Below are 21,707 nucleotides of genomic sequence, written 5' to 3' on the forward strand. Positions count from 1 at the left end.
CTCAATTTGTTTGACTGTTATGATTGTCTGATAAGTCAAGTAGCCATTGGCCTGGTCAGATGGTTGAACATCAAGCCAGATACTCGATTCACAATGTAATAAATTCCAAAGGCATGCTGCAGCTGGAGAGCATGGCAAACAGCCTCTGAGGCTGAAAACATGCTTTAAAAACCTTGTCATGGGGAATCTGACAGTTGATGAGGGCCCCTCCTCTAAGCTTGATGCTTCCAGGAGTAATCCTATGAGCTGTGGCTGTGTCCAGGATTTTGATCCACTTACAAGTTTAATCTATCCTCTCTGAGTTTAAATGCTTCATTATCTGTTAGAATATAATTAGAGGCTGCAAGCACAAGTCAGCATACACAGAGTTCCTTGGGAGTCCCTGAGCTCATTGAGATGAAGGCAGTTTGACTGATGGTGGTCAGCTGATATTGGGCCAGAAGCTAATAATAGAAAACAGTGCTGCTTAGCTAGGTGAGAAAGTTAACTTGGGAAAAATTAAGCTGAAGGCTTTGGGATTTATGGTTGGAAATAAATTTCCCATTCTCATTTGTTTCCTAGTAAGAGAGCTTCAGAGGCAGTTGGTTTCTTTTATGGTTTTATAATTAAGATCTAGGGGCTTCCTGGCTTGTTCTGTGCTCACTGCAGTTGCTGCTGTCTGCAGTGGCAGCACTTGGAGTGTGGGAGGACATTTGTCAAGCCAAGTGCAGAGGTGGTAAGTGACAGTGACCTCCACCAGACATGTAGCAAGCAAATTAAAGCTGCATGTAGGGGACTGACACCCACATCTTTTATTTATGTCTGGCCTAATGAACTAAATGAATAAATCACTCAGATGTACTGCAGAAACAGCTTTTTCTAAATTGCACGCCTGTCTTGCAGCAAAGACAAGCCCGCAGCTTGAGGATATCAATATCAAACTTATCTTCAGTTCAGAGGATTGAAGACAAAAAAATCATGTAGCTGACTAGAGAATTCTTTCTCCTGTTCAGCTGAAAGCCCACAGGGATATGGATAGGCCTGGATGCTTTTTTTGTTTCCTCAAGTATGTCTATATAGGAGGTACAGGGAAAATACAGCTAGCTGGTCAGGTGGAAAAGGTGAGAGAAGACTTTTCTTGGTTCCCACTATTGGCTTTAGACATAGGAAGGTTCTGGGCTGAAGCTTTTTGTTTCTTTGCTTGGCATTCACAGAGCCCTTGAGGCTGAGCACTCTGTGATACACAATTTCTCAGCTGACACAGGTGCATCTGCACTCATTCTCTTTGTAAGATCCTGCCTTATGTGACTATGTGGATAACTGGAGAAATACTTTTCAATATTTTTAATACCTTGTACACATCATGCTGCTGCCCAGCCCAGTGTTTGACTACAGACCATGCCAGTAGTTGGATCCAGACACTCCAGAGTCATTCCACTGGCTGCCTGGCTGCTTGGGTCATGCAGCAGAGTTAATCCTGCACCTCAGTTGGAAGGGCAGGTTTAGGATCAAATGAAATCCTTTATGGCAGCACTGAGACATTTTTCCTCGTCCTCTTTTGCTGTCATTTCTGTGCACACCCTCCTTTTCAGCTGGCACAAGGGGTCTGTAAGCACTGCCTGGCTCTGTGCTCCAGCTGAGCTCAGACAGGTTTTCCCCCCATCATGTCAAGTTGCAGGAGGTGAGGGGCCAGGGGTGGCAGAGCTCCTGTGATTGCAGATTCCCTTTTGTGCAGCCTGCCCCTCCTTCCCACTCGTGCTCCCTGTGAGTGTGAGCACAGACACTTAGCAGGGGAACTGTCTGCCTATCAGTCCCAGGCACAGAAGCTCACTGTGATTGCAATTACAATTTCCAACTTGTCCAGAAATGCCAGAAATCCAGCTGTCCTTGAGAATGCTGCATACCAGGCACAGGCCCCGAGAGTGCTCAGCCTCTGCAGAAGCTGGAAATCTGATCTCTGATGAAGGTTAGCTGCTTTTAGCCATCTGAAGATTAACTGTTTCCAGGCTACACTTCTGTTATTTCCATCTTCAGCAATAATTTTTCTTTAAATGTTTGCTTCAGTTTTCAATTTATATTTTTTTTTTCAATTTTCCTCTCCATGAATATGTGTGCATGTGCAGGAGGGTTTAATTTTCCACATGCACAAGCATGTTGCTTTGTGGTGAAATGACACACACAGAAAAGATTTGGTACAATCACAGACAGATAAGCCAGGCTGTTTGGAAACAATTCTGCTGGCATAACAGTCTAACTGGAAAATGCAGTGAGGGAAAGTGAGTTTGCCTACTGCTGGTAATGGGGGAAGTCTGAGCCCTGTTGAAGTCCCTGGGAGCTGTGAATTGGCCAGTGAATTCAGCAGGGCCAGGACCTCACCTCTAGAGTGATCCTTCCAAGAAGTCTGCCATGGTTTAAGGAAGAATCCCATGCTTTAGTGAGGCACTGACATTATGAGTGCTCCTAAATGAGTTGGGAAGTACATTGAGATGCTTTTTGTTATGGCAGTTGCACAACTCCTTATTTCATGTTTGCAGTGCTTTATGATGTGGAAAGCCTGCATAACATTGGGTAAATCTGTGCATGGAAAGAAGATCAGGTGGGAGTGTTCATTTATTCACAGGGAAATATAGCTGTGGATTAGCTGAAAGTATTAAAGAGTTTAATCAAATTCAATCATTACTTCTGTCTGTAAAGTGTGCATGCATAAAGGAAACATTTTGAAATGAGATCTTGTATTACACTCTCTATTTCAATGTATTAGGTAGCCCAATAACAGGGTTGATACTTGTCTCTATAAATTAATGTCAAATAGTAATTGTGTTTGTTAGAAAGACTGATGGTGGAACAGCTATGGATACTTTTTCCTGCTTTTCTATTAAATATCAACCTCTTTACTGTGATCTTGGCAGCAAGATGCAGATCAACAGCTTGGTGTCACCTGCAAATTTACTGATGATGGACTCCATCCCCTCATCCAGATCATCAGTGAAGATACTAACCAGGACTGGCCCCAGCACTGATCCCTGGGGGACACCACTGGTTCTTCCTGTGCCTGAACTTTCCCTGGCAGTATCACTTAGAAAGAGCCTTTTTCACTTTTTTTCCCAGACAGGTGCAAAGCTGTTGAAAAGCAGATTCACCTCAGTTGGCCTTGTCAAACAAAATGTTTGAGTTTTGATTTGTAGAGTCCTAGTTGTTGGATAGTTCCTTTGGAAATGCAGGATCTGTGATAACAGGCCATCTTATGAGCATAATTAATTATCTTGAGATTGTGGCAATTCACAAGAGGATGAAATAATGGCATAAATTATTATTTCACCCTCTTTGTAGCATCTTCAAACTAGATCACTTATAAAGTAGGCATTCCCTCCTGCAGTACTGCAAGTTTGAATGGTGTTTGTCTTCATCATTCTGCTTGGCTTCTGTCATTCAGAGAGATTTTTCCTTTTTGAGATCATCCACACAGGCAGAAATAAAAACTATTAAACACAGTTGTATTTATGGATTTGACTGAGGTGTTTGTATTGGTAGCAAGCAGCTTTTGAAGAATTCATGGCTCACTGATGCCAGCTTGGTCAGGAGAATAAAAATCTGACAGTGAACCAAACAGTCCAATGAAAGTTTCCATGTTCAAACACCATCCCTTTGCAGAGCCCAGGTCCTGAGTGTGAGGTTCTGGTGCAGCTGAATACAGATGAGGGGAAGAGGGAGATGAGTCTGATTTGAATTCTCCGTTGTGAGAAATTAAATACCAGGCAAAATGTGTCTTTGATTAAAACAATTCTTAATGTTGATTATACACTTGATGAAATTAGGTGTTAATCTGATGCTCTCCCTTTAAGTGTGTGATTATAAAGTCAAGCTTTCCAGTGATACCAGAAAATATCAAAGCAATGCCTGAAGATTTTTCAGAAAGGAGTGAGAACTTGATAATTTTTTTTTCTTTGTAGAGACCTTGCCATCACTCATCCTAAATCAAAAATCAAAGCAATAACTCCCTTTCAGAAAGGTATGTGCAGCCAAGGCTGACAATACATATAAACTGGGCAGTGGTAATGTCTATTTACCCTCCTGTTTGAGCACCACTGAAACAATGGCTTTGTTAGACTGCATGGTTACAACTTAAATATTTTTGCTGGTTGCATCAAAACAGTAAGAAACAAATCACTTTGGACAGAGTGCTCTGAAATAATGATGTGTGTGACAGGCTCTAAGTAAAACATTTGTCACAACAACACAATATTTTTACTGCTAAACCACCTACTCCTGATCTCCAAGGGGGGAATCCCCACTGTTATTGTGCTGACAACTTTCAGTGGGAACAGTTCTGGTTGCTGAGGTCCTTGGCTATTGTGCATAAAAGTGAGCTGAAAATGGGCTTGATTTTGCTTTCTCATCACCATGATCATTTTTTCATGGCAAGATTCACTGGGAGCTGTCCCTGATCAGATGTTTGATGGAAAATCTGCACTTGTTTTGTTGTACCTGTTGTTTTAGAACTGAAGTTCCTTCTCTTCTAACTCAGGCTCTGATGAATTAGGAGAGTTAATTGGCACAAAGCAGGGAGAATGAACAAGTATGTGATCGGGGGGTTCCACAAAATTTATCTCCTACACTTTCAAGCATTTCAGCATTAATTCTCAGCAGCTGAGCCCTGTTGGAGTCAGCACAGTGGTCCATGCTCTCAGTGCTTGCAGGACAGGGATCACAGTACTGCTTTTTTCCCTAATTTATTTTATGTTGCTCCAGAATACAGAGTGAGCCAGAATTGCTTCTGTCAGTGCATGAAGGTGGCTATTCCTGCATGAATAGGACCTACTGTTTCTCTGAGGTGGGCAGGAGGTTTGACCCAGCAGTCTGCAAGTCTGACCTTCAAGAGGGAGAGCTTTCATATCCCTGATTTGTGCTAGTTTCAAGTGTTTGGAGGAAAGTGGGGCATCTCTCTAATGCATTTGAATCACATGGGGCATTGGCTGGCTTTTGAATTCAGTGTCAACAACACAGTGTGCCTGTGAGGAGTCAGGCAGGCTGGCACACTCTGTGCTGAGCAAGTGCTGTGACAGGCAGGGCAGTCTCAGAGGGTTTGCCTGCTCTGAGAGATGCAGCACATTTAAAGACATATCACACCTCCAGAAAAGGCTCTGAGCAGAGAGAGCAGCCACAGACCAGCTCTGATCATGGGCAGTGGAGAGCACAGGGTTCCAGTGTTGTGCCAGGCCTGGCTCTTCACACTGACCTGGGCCATCTCCTCCTGATGGCACTGGCTGCATAGAGGTCAAGTCTGGTCTGATGCTATTTCCATCACATTTGTGCATGAACAGACCATAGGGTGTGGGTCCTGAAGTGGAATTTTATTTTTTCCTTCTTGATTTTAATCCTAGAGTAGTGGCACACCTGACAGATGCATTTCCAAATCTTTCTGAAGTGCTAAGTTATGGTGCAGCACATTTGTACTCCAGTCTAAGTGTGCAGTGACTCCCCTGACTATGCAGTGAACCTCTGCTTAATGTCCACATTGAAAACTGAACTCAAAAAAGATCAAATCTCCTACATCCAAAAGATATGAAGTCCAAAACCTCCCCTTCAAAACCTGTAGCCTCCTTAATCCTAAGGGTTTGTCCTGGATCTGAGGAAATCCATGCAAACAAGACTCACAGAGTGACCTTCTCTGTTTGGTTACATAGAGAGGTTCCTTAAGGAGGCTTCCTCAAGCAAAACAGGCATAGAGAGAGTTTCAAGGAGATAGTGGCTAATGCAAAACTCTGGCCAACAGTTCCTTAAATCCCTTAATTGTCCTGGTTTGAAGGACAGCTGTCTGCCAATAAATGCAGGAGCTTCTCTTTGAAATGGAGAATGTAAAGCCCCTTCCTCCAAATTATTATAATTTTGAAATTAAGGGGCTCTCAGGCAAAGATATGGGAATTAGGAATAACAGTTCTTTACTAGGAAAATTAAAATAGAAATGCAGTATTACAAAGAACAATCCCAAACACTGCCAGAGTCAGAATCCAAGCTGACACCTGTCAGTCAGTCAGGGTGTTGGCAGCAGCCCCATTCAATGGTGGCTGCATCCTCCTGCAGTGGCAGATGTGGTTCAGCTGGAGCAGTGCTCCTGGAGAAGGTGCAGTTTCCTCTGAAGGTCCAGGGATGATGTGGAAAGGTCTGGCTTTCCTCTGGAATCCAGTGGAAAGAAGGTACCTTGCTGTCCAAAATCTCATTTTTTATCTGGGTAGGAAAGGCTTGGCTGCTCCCCTGGCTGGAGCATCTCCCAGTGGGATGATGTAATTTTATCAGTCCCACAGTGGCACTGAATGGGCCAGCAGCAGATGATATCTTCCTGGAGGGAGGATGGGCTGTGGGAAAGATAAAGATGATTGCCCCAGCTGGTTTAAAGCTGGCCCATTAGCAGATAATATGTGCCAGGAGATCAGGGTCACTGTCCCACCCGGCTCAACAGATGGGGACAGAACACACATTGCTGGACACATCAGCCCCACACATTAATGACAGGGCTTTTGGACCTCTAGTTATTTCCTGCTGTGCCAACCAAACTCAGCATTTCCCTGTAGAAAAAGCAATTGGCTGGGTGAGTGTGAATACAGGACCTGGACCTGGATGTGCACTGCTGTGTTTCCATGCAACAACATCTGATGAACCTATACTTCTGTAAGCATACACCCTAATTTATGCTTGAAGCATGGATGTGGATGTATAGAAAAATTTATTTTTTTTTAAATACCTCTGCTCATTTGCTCCTGTGTCCTGCTTCTCCAGAGACAAGTTGAGAGAATGTTGTTCACAAGCAAGGAGTGGCCACTGTGTGCCAGGAGGCTGCAGTCACAGAAACCTGTTTCCTCAGGAGAAGTGGCACAAGCCAGGCTTGGCTGTATAAATCACAGGAGCTGAGTTTAATGGAGCAATGATATAACCATGTTGAGAAGGGACAGAAGAGAGGAATGATTAATGTGACATGATTTCTTTATACAGAATAGTGTGTCTGAGAAAGGTAGGACTGAGCTGAACAGGGAAGGCTCAAGTGAAATCACCTGTGGTGAGGCTGGAGGGACACAACCACAGCCTTGCCCAGCTGCCTGCAGGTTTAGCTGCCTTCTGAAAAACTGCTTGAAGTAGAGCAGGGCTGGAAAGCCCTGAGAGCAGCACCCTGCACAGGCAGCACAGAGGAAATAGAGCTTTGGGTGTCATTGTCATACCACCAGTGTGGGCATGTGAGCTGTGAAATGTTTGTTTGTGCTGTCTCCTAGCTAAAGTGGTTCTGCAGCCTGCATAGGCTGAGTCAGCTGCCACCTCAACAATTTGTAGGGTGTAGCGGCCAAACAAAAGGCTTTGAAATATATTAAATGCTGGGCTGTGATTTGATCTGCCCTGCAGCAGGTATACACCTGCATTCCAGACAGGTGTTTGCCCCAGCCACTAGAAGAGTTGTAAAAATAATGCACAAAGCAGTGTATTCAGTGTAGTATCTCTCCTGTTAGCTCATCTGTTTCAGAAAAATGCACAGTGATGAGGTCAGCTGTTAAGTACATTTATTTACTTCACAATTATTACGAAAAACATATGAGTTGTTCTTTTCTGGCATCTTTTGTTTTGTTTTGTTCGAGGGCATTTTATGGCAACAACATTTACAAGCAGAAAGTTAAGAAATCAGATTTTTCAGGCTTTCTGCTTACTTAACTCTTCATCAGGTGAATGTGTTCATCTGGGTTAAGGGGAGCAGTAACATTTCCTCTGGACTTGCCAAACTGGGGAAGCAGATCTGTGATACTTGCCTTGAACAAGGGGCACTGCTGGATTGTGTGGAGCACTGGGGGAAATTGAATACCATCTTATAAGATGTGCTGTAGGTGCACTCAAAGTGCTCTTTCCTCTCACAATCTTAGGAACTGGGGGTTTTTATCCTGGAAGGCCAAAATTAAACTAATTAATTAAATTTCAAACATGACTGCAGAGTATGGATAGATCAGGAAACAATTTTAGGTGAGATTTCCAAATTGCAGTTGCATCTCCTCAGACCCATTTGACATAGCTCTGCTGACAGAAACCAGTAATAGAAGCCTCTATCTAGAATTTCTGCAGACAGAAACCAGTGATTGCTCACTGGGACCTGCAAACTCAACCTTCTTTGGGCTGTTGTCTTGTTACTTAGTGCACACAGCAGTCACAGAGATAAGTGTGAACCATTAAAATAACATTTATGTCATTGTTTAATGTTACTGCTTAATACATGCTTGTGTGTATAACACAGGAGTTGAGCTTAATGGAGCAATAATGTAACCACATTGAGAAGGGGCAGAAGAGAGGATGAGCATGGATTTTTTCAGGAGAGAAAAGTAAAGTGATCTGGGGCACTGTTTCCACTTGTTCTCCAGATTTCCCACGTGATTTTGGATAGAAGGTTGTACCCTTTTGGCACCTCAGTTTCTTCTCCATTAAATTAGAATTTCAAACTCATTCCTGTGGTTGTGCCAGTTGAGTGCAGAGACAAGAGCTGCAGGCACACAGCAAGCAGAAGGTCCAGAAAAGTGAGAGGCTGCTTTTGAAACATGCCAGTGCCACCAGCCAAGTTTGTGAGTTAGGTGCCCCACCTGCTCAAAGTGTTTCAGACAATTATTTTGGGAATCAGGCTGCTGAGTGTCAAAGTGCCACAGAGATTACAGCTCTAGGGTCTTTCATGTCCAAACAGGTTTGAAACTGGAGGCTTGTATTCCTTATTTGCTGAACAGATTCTTAAAATGCTACTAAGTCATAATGTTTCTGTTGCTGTTTGTCTGTTTTGCCTAATTAGGCTGTAGCAGAACAATTGCAATCTCTTTTACTTTGTGTATGTGCTGGATTACACATAGCCCTGATTTTAGTCCTTATGTAGATGGAAGTTCAATAAAAATAACAATAGTTTTACTAATGAGGATAACGATGTGAAGCCAGCATTCATACTAAATTAGTATCTATTAATGGCTTAGATCTATAATGGAGATTTCCTTGCTTTGTGTGTGTGTGTGTCTTAATTCATTACAGAGAAGTGCATAATATTTTATCAACAAACATTTTTACTTTTTTTTCCTGAAACTCTTGCCCAAAACTATTGAAAAAGCATATGCTTTCCTGTAACATCAGAATAAGACAAATGGCACAGCTTGCTTTATTATTGCACAGAAGTTTTCCTTTGGGCACAGATAGACTTGGCAATGGAAAGTAGCTGGAGACTAATGGACAGACTAAAGCTTCAAAGCTTTCTCTGTGAGCCCTTGGAAGACAAAAAAAAAAAAAAAAAAAAAAAAATCCAGTCTGTGTTCTAATCAGTCCAGATTATAAAGAAAAGTACTCCAGCTCATGGGGAACTTATTAGCTTTGTTCAGAGGCAGAGTGGCCAGTGAGTGCTATCCCTGTATACATCTGCAGGAGAAAAATGAATGGGGGAAAAGGGAAAAAATGAGGCAGAGTAATTCTGTGCTCTGGAAACTGGATAATTCACCTGTCTACAGGTATTTATTCTGGTGGCCTTTAGGGACATTTTCAAGTCACTGCAGAAGAAAGGGTAAAATTGTTTCAAGGAGTCCTCAGAGTTAAGTGAGTGGGAACTGTGTGAATTTTAATGTGAGCAAAACTAGTTAAATTCAGATCCCTATTCTAATTTGTTGCATCGGAATCTTTCTCAGATCTGCTCCTCCATTAATTATCCCATCAAATGGCCCCTATTTATTCATTTATTTATTTCTTCACATACATTGAGGAAGAAAAGGGAAGGAGTCACTCCCCCCCAGGGAGAACCATCTGCTCTTTTCTTATTGGGAGGGAAAAAACCCTACAATTAGTGTCTTGTTCATCTTTTTGTTTTACCAAAAAAAAAAAAAAAAAAAAAAAAAAAAAAAAAAAAAAAAAAAAGGGTAAAGAAAGTAAAAGAACTATTATGCAAATATCTGCAATTTGGTTTCAAATATTCTTTGTACTGTGATGAGCAATTTCCTTTAATACAAACTCCAGCCTACTTGCCAGAACCTTTTTTGTTTTCTTTTGCCTTAATATAGGGAAGGGAAAACCCCTCCCAACTTCTGTGTTCCTCTGGTAGCAAATTTGTCTCATCCTTTCTTTTTCTTTCTTTCTTTGGCACTATTACAGCTATTATTCTGTAAGTTGTCAGATGTCATATTGGGGTTTTTTGATGAAAAAAAAGAAGACAGCCAAAATAGCCTTATAAAGCCACAATTTCATCTCACTTTTCATTGCTCCATTGCCATGATGAAGTGGTCTTGAAATGGAGGGCTCAGTGAATTAGAGAGAAGAGCTTTTCCCTTGCTACATTTGAATGTCAGCTGTTTGTGGTGGCAGAATGACATCTGAGAACAGTTATGTAGGGTTTTTATAAGGAGCTCCTGTGCCGCTGGTCAGGGGTGTGAACTTTAGGGTCAAATAGCATAACCAAGATTAAAACTTCTGGTTCTTGGTTCTGGACCAAATTGGTAGCTTAAATCTAGCATGGTAGCTGAAAAATCCTTATGGTCTGGGAAAGGGAAATAAAGTCTTTTCTGTGGGAAATCTAAAGTGTGAAAAGACCAAAAGGAACTCATCCAAGATCTGTTGGGAGAGGTCATGGAAGAATCAGATGCTGAGCTGAGAGGCTCAGATTTAGCAAGCAAACTTGGGGTAAATAACTTCATTATCTGCAGCTGTAATTGGAAAGCTAACCCCCAGTATGCAAATGGACCAAACTCATAAAAGTGTGAAAACCCATGACCCATCATCCTTTTTTTGGGTGTAGCCCCTGGGTGGCCTTTGTCTGCCCTAAATGTACCTGAAGGCCCTTCAGTAAATATATCCACTTTTTATCCCCTAAATTTTGACTGGCCTCTGTTTTTAGGTAGTCCCAAAAAGGCATCAAAACAAGACCAAGGGGACTTTTAAGTAAAGTGTGTTACACCTACATCTTCATTTGTGTGGCTGCAACGGGACAGGGAATGTGGGGTAGTGCAGAATTTTAGATTTGTGCATTTGTTTTATGGGACACAGAACATCAAGCGGGCATTACATCAGACTGGAGGCTCCCTAGGAGTGCCTAGAGAGGAATTCATGGTGTTCAGGGGACACTGACCCCCTTCTGTGCACACTGGGGTAATGCTTGGGTCCCTTTTATTGTTGCAGGAAGCTCTCATCATGGCCAGCATGGACCACCCACACCTGGTGAGACTCCTGGGCGTGTGCTTGAGCCCCACCATTCAGCTGGTCACCCAGCTGATGCCACATGGCTGCCTCCTGGATTATGTCCATGAACACAAGGATAATATTGGCTCCCAGCTCCTGCTGAACTGGTGCGTCCAAATAGCTAAGGTAGGTGGTTCACATTGGGGTTTTTAAATAATTTCTTATCATTTTCATAGCTAACTTTAAAACATGACTTTTTGTTTGTGTTGGGTTTTATTCAGGCCTGGTTTTGTTTCCAAAAAAGTTGGGTAGTTCTTGAAATGTGCTCTATTTTGGCTGCTTTACAGTATTATAGATGAACCAATGTATTTTTCTTTACTGTCTTTCCAACTCGGTGTTAATGAGGGGTGGGGTTGTTTTTCAGGGTGAGTGAGAGAAAAAGCCCCCATGTGAAATCTGGAGGTGATTTTTCACTCTTGTGTTGTTCACTGTAATATAAATATGTTCCCTATAATATATATACTGGTTTTCAGCCCTTCTGGATCTGCATTGCCAGATATCTCATCATTTGTCTGCCTCCACACTGCCAGGAAGATAAACATTTCACTTTTTAACATTTTCTTCATGTCACTCTCAGGTAGTGAGGAGTGTGACCCTGATGTTTGGGTCACAAACTATCCTTGGCACAATGTTTTAGGATGTTTAGGTATTCAGTGTTGTACTAAGAGCAAATACTCAGTACTAAGAAAATTGTTTGCAAGGAATAAGAAGATCTTGCAGTGCAGAATGCCATAACTTACCAATTTTAAAGGTGCTTTTGAACAGCTAGCATTGTTTATAATGGTGTTACTACAAGTGGCAATTTGGAGCTTGCCTTTTGGATTGAGTTATTTGGAAGTTGTTTCAAGTTTTAGGTTATTTTGGAGAAAATGCTTGTTATAAACACAGACTGCTATCTTACATTAAATCTGCAGCCTTAAGTGAATTTCCTGCAACATGTATTACAAAATCTTAATTCAAGTTGTAATGATAATCTTTTAGCACTGAAGAGAAACCTGGAGATTCAGCAATTGTTTTGTATTAAGTAACCATTTAAAAACTTAAACACAAAAAAATGTTCTTACAAAAGTAAGGAAATGTAAAAATTCAGCTAGCTCTGTGTTGTTCTTCAAAAGGAACAGAAGTTTGAGGAGCACCATGAAGAAGGACTGTTTTCTTTCCAGAATCAGGTCTGTTAAACCTTCCTGAAGAAGGAACCCAAAAAAATCTGACATTGAAGAATTTTGTAGATGTGTTCATATCCTGTACTGTGGTGGTAAAACAGGCAGAGTTTCTGGAACACACGGGTGGGGATTGCCTGCATGGAGATCCTCATGCAAAATTAGTTCCTTTGTAATAAAAGGTTGTCTATTATTGAGAGAGTTTAGTGAAGCTTGTTTATTGAAATTTATTCTTTTTCCACATCACAATAATCATGTCAATTGGGGCTAGAGAGTGTACACAAAAAATTGTTTCAAATATACTAAAAATAAAAATCTTAGAGATCACCAGACAAGGAGTCCCCTTGTCCCAAAAACTGGAATAAAAGTAATACTCATTTTTCATTAATGTGTCACATTTAATAATGACAAGAAATCAGTCTGCTGCCTGCAAACAGGAAAGGTATAGACTGATCCCCAGAGGAATGAGTGCAGAAGGCAGCAACAGGCACAAATTCTCATTCCCTGCAGGAAAGGTGTGTGTGTGTATCCCACATTCCTGTATCCACAAATTCTCATTTTCTGCAGGAAAGGTGTGTGTGTGCATCCCACAGTCCTGTATCCACTGTGCCCATGTTTCAGTGCTGCCATACAGCTTGAGAGTTTCTCTCCTCGTGTTGCTTTTCTAGGCTGTGGGGAATGACTGGCTGTGTCTTTCTGAAAGGTACCAAAAGCATGATTAGCAGAGCAGTAAGAGGCAAAAATCATCAGTGACTTCCCATTCCCAGTGCTGTTCCCTGCTCCCTGAAGCAGCTCCTGGTATCTTTAGCTAGATGCATTTTCTACCTTCACCATTGCTGTTTTTATGGAGAGGATTTTCCCCAACAAGAATAGGACTGAAGCCACTGGAAATGCCTCAGATCTGAGGTTCAGGCTGATTTTAACAAATTGTTTAAAATCAAGTTGCTGCTGTAACACAGTCCCTCCCTAACTGCGCTTTTCTCCATCTGCCGTGTGCAGGCACTTATTTATGGAAGTCATTGCTTCAGATTCCATTTGTTCTGCCAGGCTGTTCATTTCCTTATGTCTCTACTTCTGTACAGCTAGATGCAAAACTAGTTAGCCACTGTGCCTGCTTGCCAAGCCACATATGGCTCTGGAGATAACTTCTGAAGGTTGATGACAGGGCAGTTATAAAGCATTATCTACTGCCAATTGGAAAAAGCTTGGGTGCTTTTTCTCTTTGCTTACACAGATTGTGCCTGAATTTATTCTGATGTTACATCATTGTAGGGTAATTGTTCTCTCCTTCCAGAAGCTTTAGCTTGTTATTTTATGGATGAAAGCCATAAAAATAGAGTAGCCCCCAAGCATTCTGCATTAAACATGGTTGTTAGAAAGCAGCTGTTCTAAGGGGACTCTTCCCTTCTGCTTTGCTTTCTCTCCTGGTCTCTCACTTCAATGTCTTGCTTGGAAACGAATGTTTAACCTTTTAGCTCTGAGATCAGCACAGCAATTTTATGTGGAGTTTGCTGTCCAGAAAAGCAGTGAACTGTGCTCAAGTATCAGCATATTTTGTAGTGGGAGCAAGAGTGTCTGTCTTGGTGACCTCAGGGTGTGGAAGAAGGGAATAATGCTTCATGAACACCCACAGTGTTGGCTGCTAGGGAAGTGGGTTGAAACTCAAATTCTGTATGGATGGCACAAGCCTGGAAGTGAATTCTCAGTAGGTGAATCACATCCTGCTCAGCCAGGGTGTGACAGGTACATGTATATCAGGAATATTCCCCAAAAACCAGAAAAAAATAATTGTGTGCATTAATATTTAAAGTGTTTGATGCAGTTTCTCTCAGCAAAGGCTGCCCTAACACACCCACACACACAACTTGGGGGTGTGAGGGTGACAGCATTCTTGTGGAAATGCCTTCAAGAAGGGAATCTGGAGGGGTTTAGGTAAGGTTGGTTACCCTCTGCCACTGGGTGAGGTTGTCTAAGGGACTGTGCTCGAGGCTGTATCCTCTGTTATCTGGTGGAAAATAAGCTGGATTTCTACTGGAATCATGATAGTGGGCCTTTGTGCTGTGCTAAACTCTGTCTCTCTCAGGGGCTTACAGAAATGCAGTTACATTGCATACTAACTTCAACATAGACCTGGGCAGTGCCATCTCCTCTTTTACTGGTTGTTGTGGGTTCTTTTCTGCTACAATTATGGTTTCTTTCTGCTGCTGTTGATTTGCATTACGTCTCCACACATTTTGCTGAGCAGTGTTCAAGGGCAGAGGAACTTTTCCAAAGAAATCAAGGCTGAGGAAGAGTCAGGAACAGGAGGCAGCTTGCCTGTGATCACCCAGCCTGTGGAGGAGAACTCAGCTCTCCTGGGTCTTAGCTGGGCCCCCATACTGCCCTGCCCTATATCCCCCAGGGGCTGCCAGACCATTTTTTTGTATTCTGAACTATAATAATTCTTTTACAGCCCCTCAGAATACTAACGAGGTAAAGCAGAAGCAGTTGGTTACAATGGAATGTCGTGGAAGGAAAATCAAGTACTTTGGAGGATTACTTTTTATACCTTTTCAATATAAAAGAATTCTCAAATTACCTTAACTAAAACCCTGCACAGCACTGGTTATCCAGGTATGCAGGAAAACAATGTTTGAAAGCGCTCTAGGAAGGAAAAAGAGAGAGGAACTTGTGGATCAATTTTAATGAAGCAGATGCACAGTTTCAAGTCTGCTGAGTGCTCTTGCAGCACACAAGAGTCACTGCTGGCTCTGAGATTCCCTTCCAGAGGTGCTGAGCTGCAGCTGGGAGCCTCCAGGAGCCACCAAGCCAAAGGCTGCTTCTTTCTGCAGCCCCATGACCTGTTCCTGTTTTTCTGGTGTGGGTCCCAGGGCTCTGTGCCCTCCTGCACTTCTCTTGGCCAAGGTGGCTTGTCCTGAAGGGGCCTCTCTCCATGCCAGGCTTTTTTGGGAGGTGTTTTGGTTACTGCACTTCTCAGCTGGGTGTAAAGTTCAAAGGATTGATGCTGATTTTTGCAGCTGAGGAGGTGATCCAGAAGTATCCTAAGCCTGAGGATGCACTTAGTGGAGTTGAGGAGTCTTTCAAGAGTTGATGGATTAGGAGCCACTTGTTAGAGACAGCTTTTGTTACTGTGCTACAGATGGGATGAGAGAGAAGCTATGAGAGAGGAGAGGAATCAGGGGTGGTCACTGGACAGTGGCTGTGGTTCAAGGTCTTTCTTTTTCATTAAAGCAGCCTACCCCACAGCTCAGTGCCTGTTCCATCCTGGAGTGAGCAAAGGAGCTTAATGGCAGTCATCTATCAGCTGTCCACAATTTAAGCTTCAAGATGTGTCTGTTCCCAGAGCTGCCAGCCATGACAAGGCTAATTGCACCATCCTAAAGCCCTTCCAGCCCCTCCTGAGGTGCTGACACTGGTCAGGGCCAGGGCCAAGAGTTGTGATAATTATCACTGTGAGCAGGTCCATTAGCATACCTGTAGTTTGCTAATGGAGCTGCTCCATGAGGAAATGCAGTGTGCAAAGGAGGATCTCAACCAAGGGCTATGAAATTAAAACCATATCAAAACAAGGCTTTAATTTTGTGGAGGAGCAAAATCAAAATACGTGGGGGAGAGTGTCATTCTTCTCTTCTGAATCCCTCTACAATTTCCTTTTTCTATTCCTATTCCTCATGACTATTTTTCTCACTTAGCTGGAAAGTTTGGATATGCACAGATGGAAAGGAAGGATCCTTTTCTAGTGTTGTTAGAGAGTCTCACTCTGATAAAACATGATGCCACCAAATCTCACAGGAGCATTACCCACCCTTGCCCATACCCAGGGATTTTTTGGTACCCTGCTGGGTGGCTCCCAAAGTTCATACGAACTTAAGAAGCCCTTGCACCAAACTTCAGGTGGATCTTGTAGAGTTCTTCATCCCAGCTTTTAATTTCTAAGTGGTGGAAGGGTTGAGATTTCTTTCTTTCTGATGAACTGGGATGTCTTGGCCTTATGTGAGATGATGAGGAAGTTTCTTTTCATCCTCTCAACTAATTTTTTTTTTCCCCATGCAAGGCATCACTATGTACCTATTTATAGAGAATTCCTTGCAGTTTTCTTCCCCTTTGTTCCACCAGTCATTTCTTCTGGAGTGCTGAACTGGTTTAGTAACTTTTCTACCAAACCCAGCAGTCCACACAGGTTTCTTATGGGAAGGATTAAAATGAAGACAAGCACAAGAAAATTCATCAGCTTAAATGGTGACCAAGTTCTTCTCATTTCCCTTTCTCTTTTCATCCCAGACAGACCACTCACTAAATTCCCATTTCATCTCAGATGGACTGTCCACTCTGGGTTTTGTTGTGTTTTGGAGTTTTTTTTCTGTGATTTTCTTTCTTCTGTCTTTCCCCTACTTTCCCAGTGCTTTATGCCAGCACCTGTTTCTTGCTTTTTCTCCAGTGTCACCATTTCTCCTTCACTCATTCCCTGGTTCCCTTTCAGTGGTACCTGTTCCATGCTCTGAAGGAGCACAGGAGCATCTTGTCTGCCACCCATCAGAGTTCTTATGCTGCCCTGTCTCACCCCAGGGTTTGGGAAGGGGTCACTTCCTTAATTTCTCTCATAATTGTAAATAATAAAGGTTTTGCAGGTTTTATAGTGGGGGATGGGATGGATTTATAGCAGGTTATAATCTTAATTTCTCCAGTTTTTATCTGGCTCATGGATTACCTAAGTTCCCTCTTCCCTTCTCTCTAAAAATCCAGTGTTCCCAAAAGCATGGTTCATGATTATTAGGGGGAAAAAAAACCCAAAGCAGAATTCCAGTCATTTACAAATTGCATCAGCCCTTGAGGAGGCACAGGAATGAGGGGTTTATTGCACAGAGACAGACAATTTATTGTTTGGTTAAATGAAAGGGGCACTTAGCCCTGACATTTATGGGGTTTCTGATATTGGAGACCTGACAGCCCCAGGCTGCAGAAGCTCTGGAGGCTTTGCCTTGGTGCCCCAGCATGCTCATCAAACACTGAGCTGCATTTGGGGACATGGGACACATTCTCCCTTTCAGTCCCCAGCAGACTGGCTTAGGAAAGCATTATTGAAAACCACTCTTAAATCAAATTCAAGATATTACAGGAGCCCCTACGAGGGTCTGTCAGGATTTCCATTATAAGCACATATTTTTCAGGTTTATAACTCAACCATAAAATTCTGCAGGACTGTGACTTGGCATAAAATGTCTCAGCCCAAAGCTTTTATTATGATTCCAGAAATATATATTTGACTATTTTTTAAGTTGTGGAATTTCAGAAACAAAAGCTGGGTTATTTTCTCTATATGCCCATAAATTAAAATGCATTTTTCCCTAGTGAGTGCCTTTCCCTCAACATTGTATTTTGTAACAAAACTATGCTGCTTGGATAACTACAAGAAAACAAGGGCCAAGGAACACACACACAAATATATATATATATATAAATAATGTGTGTTTTGTTATTATTATTATTATTATTACTATTATAAATTATTAGATATATAATTATTATATACCATATGTATTATATACAATAGGTATTATTGTATAATACTATAATATGCATTGTTTTATATATATATAGTCCACAGGCCAGAATAAAATCCTCTTTGCTTCTGTTTTTATTTACTGTCTGCATTAGTAGAGGGGATCATATTCCACACTCCTGCAACACATTAATATCTTCTGATTGGAGGGGAAATAAAACTGGGTTATGTGTCCCATGGAAAATAACAAGCATTAAAATATGTGTTACCCTAACGTGAAACAGTTTTGAGCAGTTCAGATTTTTCCAAATGAAGATCTTTATTGAGACCTTTAAAAGTCTTTGGATTTGTGTGACCTTTTTTAAAAATGAATGCTTAAAATTGTTCTGAAAGAAAAAAAATGCAGCTGTCTTGCAGAAGTATTTTTTTTTTGCCTTTTTTTTTCCAAAATGGTATTTTGTCAGTTTGTTTCATATGCATAAACCAGGTCAGTTTTAGAGAAGACAACCTTATTTTCCCACAGTTTAGGGCCTTTGAACAACATTTTCTTTCCACAAGGCATAAATGTGATTTATATACACAAGACAAATAAAAAATTTGATGTTTCTGAGCTGGAGGTGACTCTGCAATGACTTTGTTTTGATTTTTTGGTTGTTTTATTCACATTTTTGGACTTTGTACAAACTTTGTAGTCTCACATAGAGGTAAGTATAAGTCTAAAATGCACCAGATATATCACTTTTGATGTACACAAGGTGTGTTGTCATCCCTGTGTAAAGCTCTGACTTTGTCTCCTCTAGAGAACAGTGAAAAGTATCCTTATACCCAAAAAAAGCAGTCAGGATGTCAAAGGTGCAGTGGTTTGGGGGTATGTGAGGGTCATCACAAAAGAGTTTGGGTGTATTTAGTCGAGCTAAAAATGCAGTTTTGTATGCTGAGTGCTAGCTATAAATTCAGCATGGTTAAATACCCAAGAGGAAAACAAGTGTGTAAGGTAAAAACCAGCAGTGGCATGAGAATGAATGAGCCCTAACTGGCTATGAATAAATTTAGAGTGGAGATTAGAAGAAGGTTATTAGCCACTGTGAGTGGTAAGGTGCTCAAACCCAGTAAAAATAATGCAATATAATTAATGACTTTAAAAAATGGAGTTTGCTAAGTTTATGAGGCAAGTGTGGGCTGAATGGCAGAGTTGTTTGATTTCAAGGGGCACAGTGTGGTGGCACAATTGCTTTTAGTTCCCTGTTTTAAAGCTGAATACAAGGACAAGAATAACCAATGAAAGGATGTGTAGCCACACTTTGCTCAGAGACAGCCCAGGTCTGGAATTTGGAGCTTCAGGAGACAGAGATCAAGCTGTGGTTTGCACTTTGGATTGTTCCTTGTTTTTCTGTTTCTCACTTTCTCACCTTACTCCTCCTTAATTCAAATTAAATCAGGTTCTCATTCCCTTAGCTGAGCTGAATAATGCATCACTCAGTTTTCACTGAAATCAGCCAGGCTATTCATGCAATGATGATGCTTTTCTTGTGAGTAAACACATCAGAATCAATCTTGTGTGTTCAACAGCCTTCACCCTAAGAAAGAAAATGAAGCTTTCACTTCAGCTCTCTTTTCCCTTTGCCTAGGGCTTGCTATCACTAATTCATAAGTGTGTGTACAGTAGGTGGAAAAAACACATAATGGAATTATTTAATGAAGACTTTATTACATTTAAACATAAAGGTTCTAGTTTGTGTTGGAGACTAGTGACTCAAAACAGTCTGCAAAACTGGCAGTTCAGAGAAAAGATAAAATAGCAGTGTCTCTGATTTTGGCTACATTTAAAAACACTTCATTATAGTTCAGAGCTCGCCCACCTGAACAATATTTTAGTGAAGAGGGAATTTATTCTATGTTTTCCCAGTCTTTCCCTATCTGTCTTGCCTTTTAACTCTCATTGTTTCTGGTGAGATATTCAGACCTACACATCTTTTTGGATTACCAGTATTCACAGGATAATGTCTCATTTTGTCTGTCACAATTGCTGCATCCCTCCCATTAGTTATGAATTCTTTTCTACTCTGCTTCATGCAAGTACAGCTTGTTACCTCCTTCTCTGTAATCTTTCCAATTTTGTTCTTACTTGACTTTCCTTCCCATACACTGTTCTGTCTTTCTGAGACTAAAATCTTAATAATGGTGTATACTCTGTACAGTTCTGTGTATCTTGAAGCATAAGGCTAAGACTAATAATAAACCTTTTTACATCTCATTTTAAAACCATGAATGTCAGAAAGAAAGTTAGTTTAATCAGGGAAATAATAGGAAAACTTTGTTTTGACAGCTCTATATTGGGGCTGTGTTGTGGGCTTTTTTGCTTTGCCTCCCAACTGGGATAAGCACAGATTTAATTTAATTTGTGGCATTTTATTTTGTTCATAGAACATTGTGAAGGTGCTTGGGTTTGGTTTAGAACTGTGCTTCCTCAAGGATCATGGCAGAGCTACGTGGTGGTCAGCCAGGAATTGCATGAAACACACTCATTTTAGGGTTAATTTGCAGAAAATTATAATAAATGAATGGTCTGTAAAGTGAAGAGGCTTTTGGCCCTTTCTCTGTGCACTCTAACATGATGGGCATTTTCTGTGTTCTCTGTCTCCTCCATACAAGTTAGGAAGTTTCCTCCATGGGGCAGAATCATGTCTCAGATTTGGGGTGTTTTTAAGTAAATTGTGTTTTATCCCAATTTGCCTGGTGTTTTGTGCATTGGTAAAAATCTCAAGGGTTGTTTTCATATTGTTTGACCTTCCTTGGAGCAGATTTCAGCTTGACTGCCAATCTTTACTTTGGCTATTGCATGAATGGGATTAAAAAACTGATGAAAAACTTATGAGGAAGCTCCTTTTGCCTGACAGAGCTGGCCACTGATCAGAACTTTAACATTTCAATAGAGAACAAGATTATACTTTCCAAAAGAAGCTGCAAAAATGTACTTGGCATATTTCACCTAGGAGTAAATTCAAGCAAGTTAAGTTTTAAATACATCCATAATTTTTACTTTATTTCCTGGCAGGTGTACTTTGGAATGTCAGGTGGATCGTATGATAACATATCTATTTCTGACAGAATATATAGGAAAATAAAATTTTAAGGCTTTTGAAGATACTCCTTCTTAGTGCCTGTTTCATTGCAACACAGACCAGGAGATGCCTTCAAAATAGAAATAAGATGTGTCAGTTTTCTTTAAGTAGTGGATTCTCTTAATGCTTAGTAATATTGTAAAATTTTATGCAAAAGAAACTGATACTACCACTATGTATTTTATTATGATATGATGTCACATTATGATTACAGAATGATTAGAGGATGTCACTTGTCACAACAATATAAAATAATGTCCAGTTCCTTGAGGAAAGGGACAGAAATTTTAAGAGAAAAGTTGAAAGCCCTTTTTTTAGTGCATGCACATGCATGTTTTTGTATTGGCAGCAATGTGTTAGGGCTCTTGGTGTTTTGCCCAGCAAACAAAAACAGAAACTATACACAGCATTCTTGAATTTATTTTGTTGGTAAAGTCCAAGGGTGTGTTGCTTTCTGTGATGAATGTGTTTAAACTGGGAATACACAAAGTGAGGAGCAGAAAAGCAGGTGCATTGCAGGGAATATTGCAGGAGTGCCCAGGGTCTGTCTCCTGCTCACACAGTCAGGAATTCTGAAGCAGGTGGGTGGTGGCTGAAGAGTGAAGCTGGTGAAGTCACCTGGCACTTTCCCTAGAGGTAACCTGGGAGAATTTTTCATTTCACAGTCAGTTTGTGTGCAAGACTGTCAGGAGCTGCCTCCAGCTTCCACATTGTGTCCATGAATCAATGGCT

At 41.3% G+C, this 21,707-nt stretch overlaps 1 protein-coding gene across 4 annotated transcripts in view; it reads left to right on the plus strand.

The window, feature by feature from the left end:
* The window catches only part of ERBB4 (erb-b2 receptor tyrosine kinase 4), a 517,882-nt gene that overhangs the window by 429,444 nt on the left and 66,731 nt on the right, over positions 1-21,707 (plus strand). For all 4 annotated transcript variants that reach the window (XM_079310612.1, XM_079310614.1, XM_079310613.1 and 1 more), the window contains one exon: positions 11,134-11,319. In XM_079310612.1, coding sequence (XP_079166738.1) covers positions 11,134-11,319 — 186 coding nt within the window. The remainder of the gene's footprint in view (positions 1-11,133; positions 11,320-21,707) is intronic.

Source organism: Erithacus rubecula (assembly GCF_903797595.1).
Source record: "Erithacus rubecula genome assembly, chromosome: 8".
NCBI lineage: Eukaryota > Metazoa > Chordata > Aves > Passeriformes > Muscicapidae > Erithacus > Erithacus rubecula.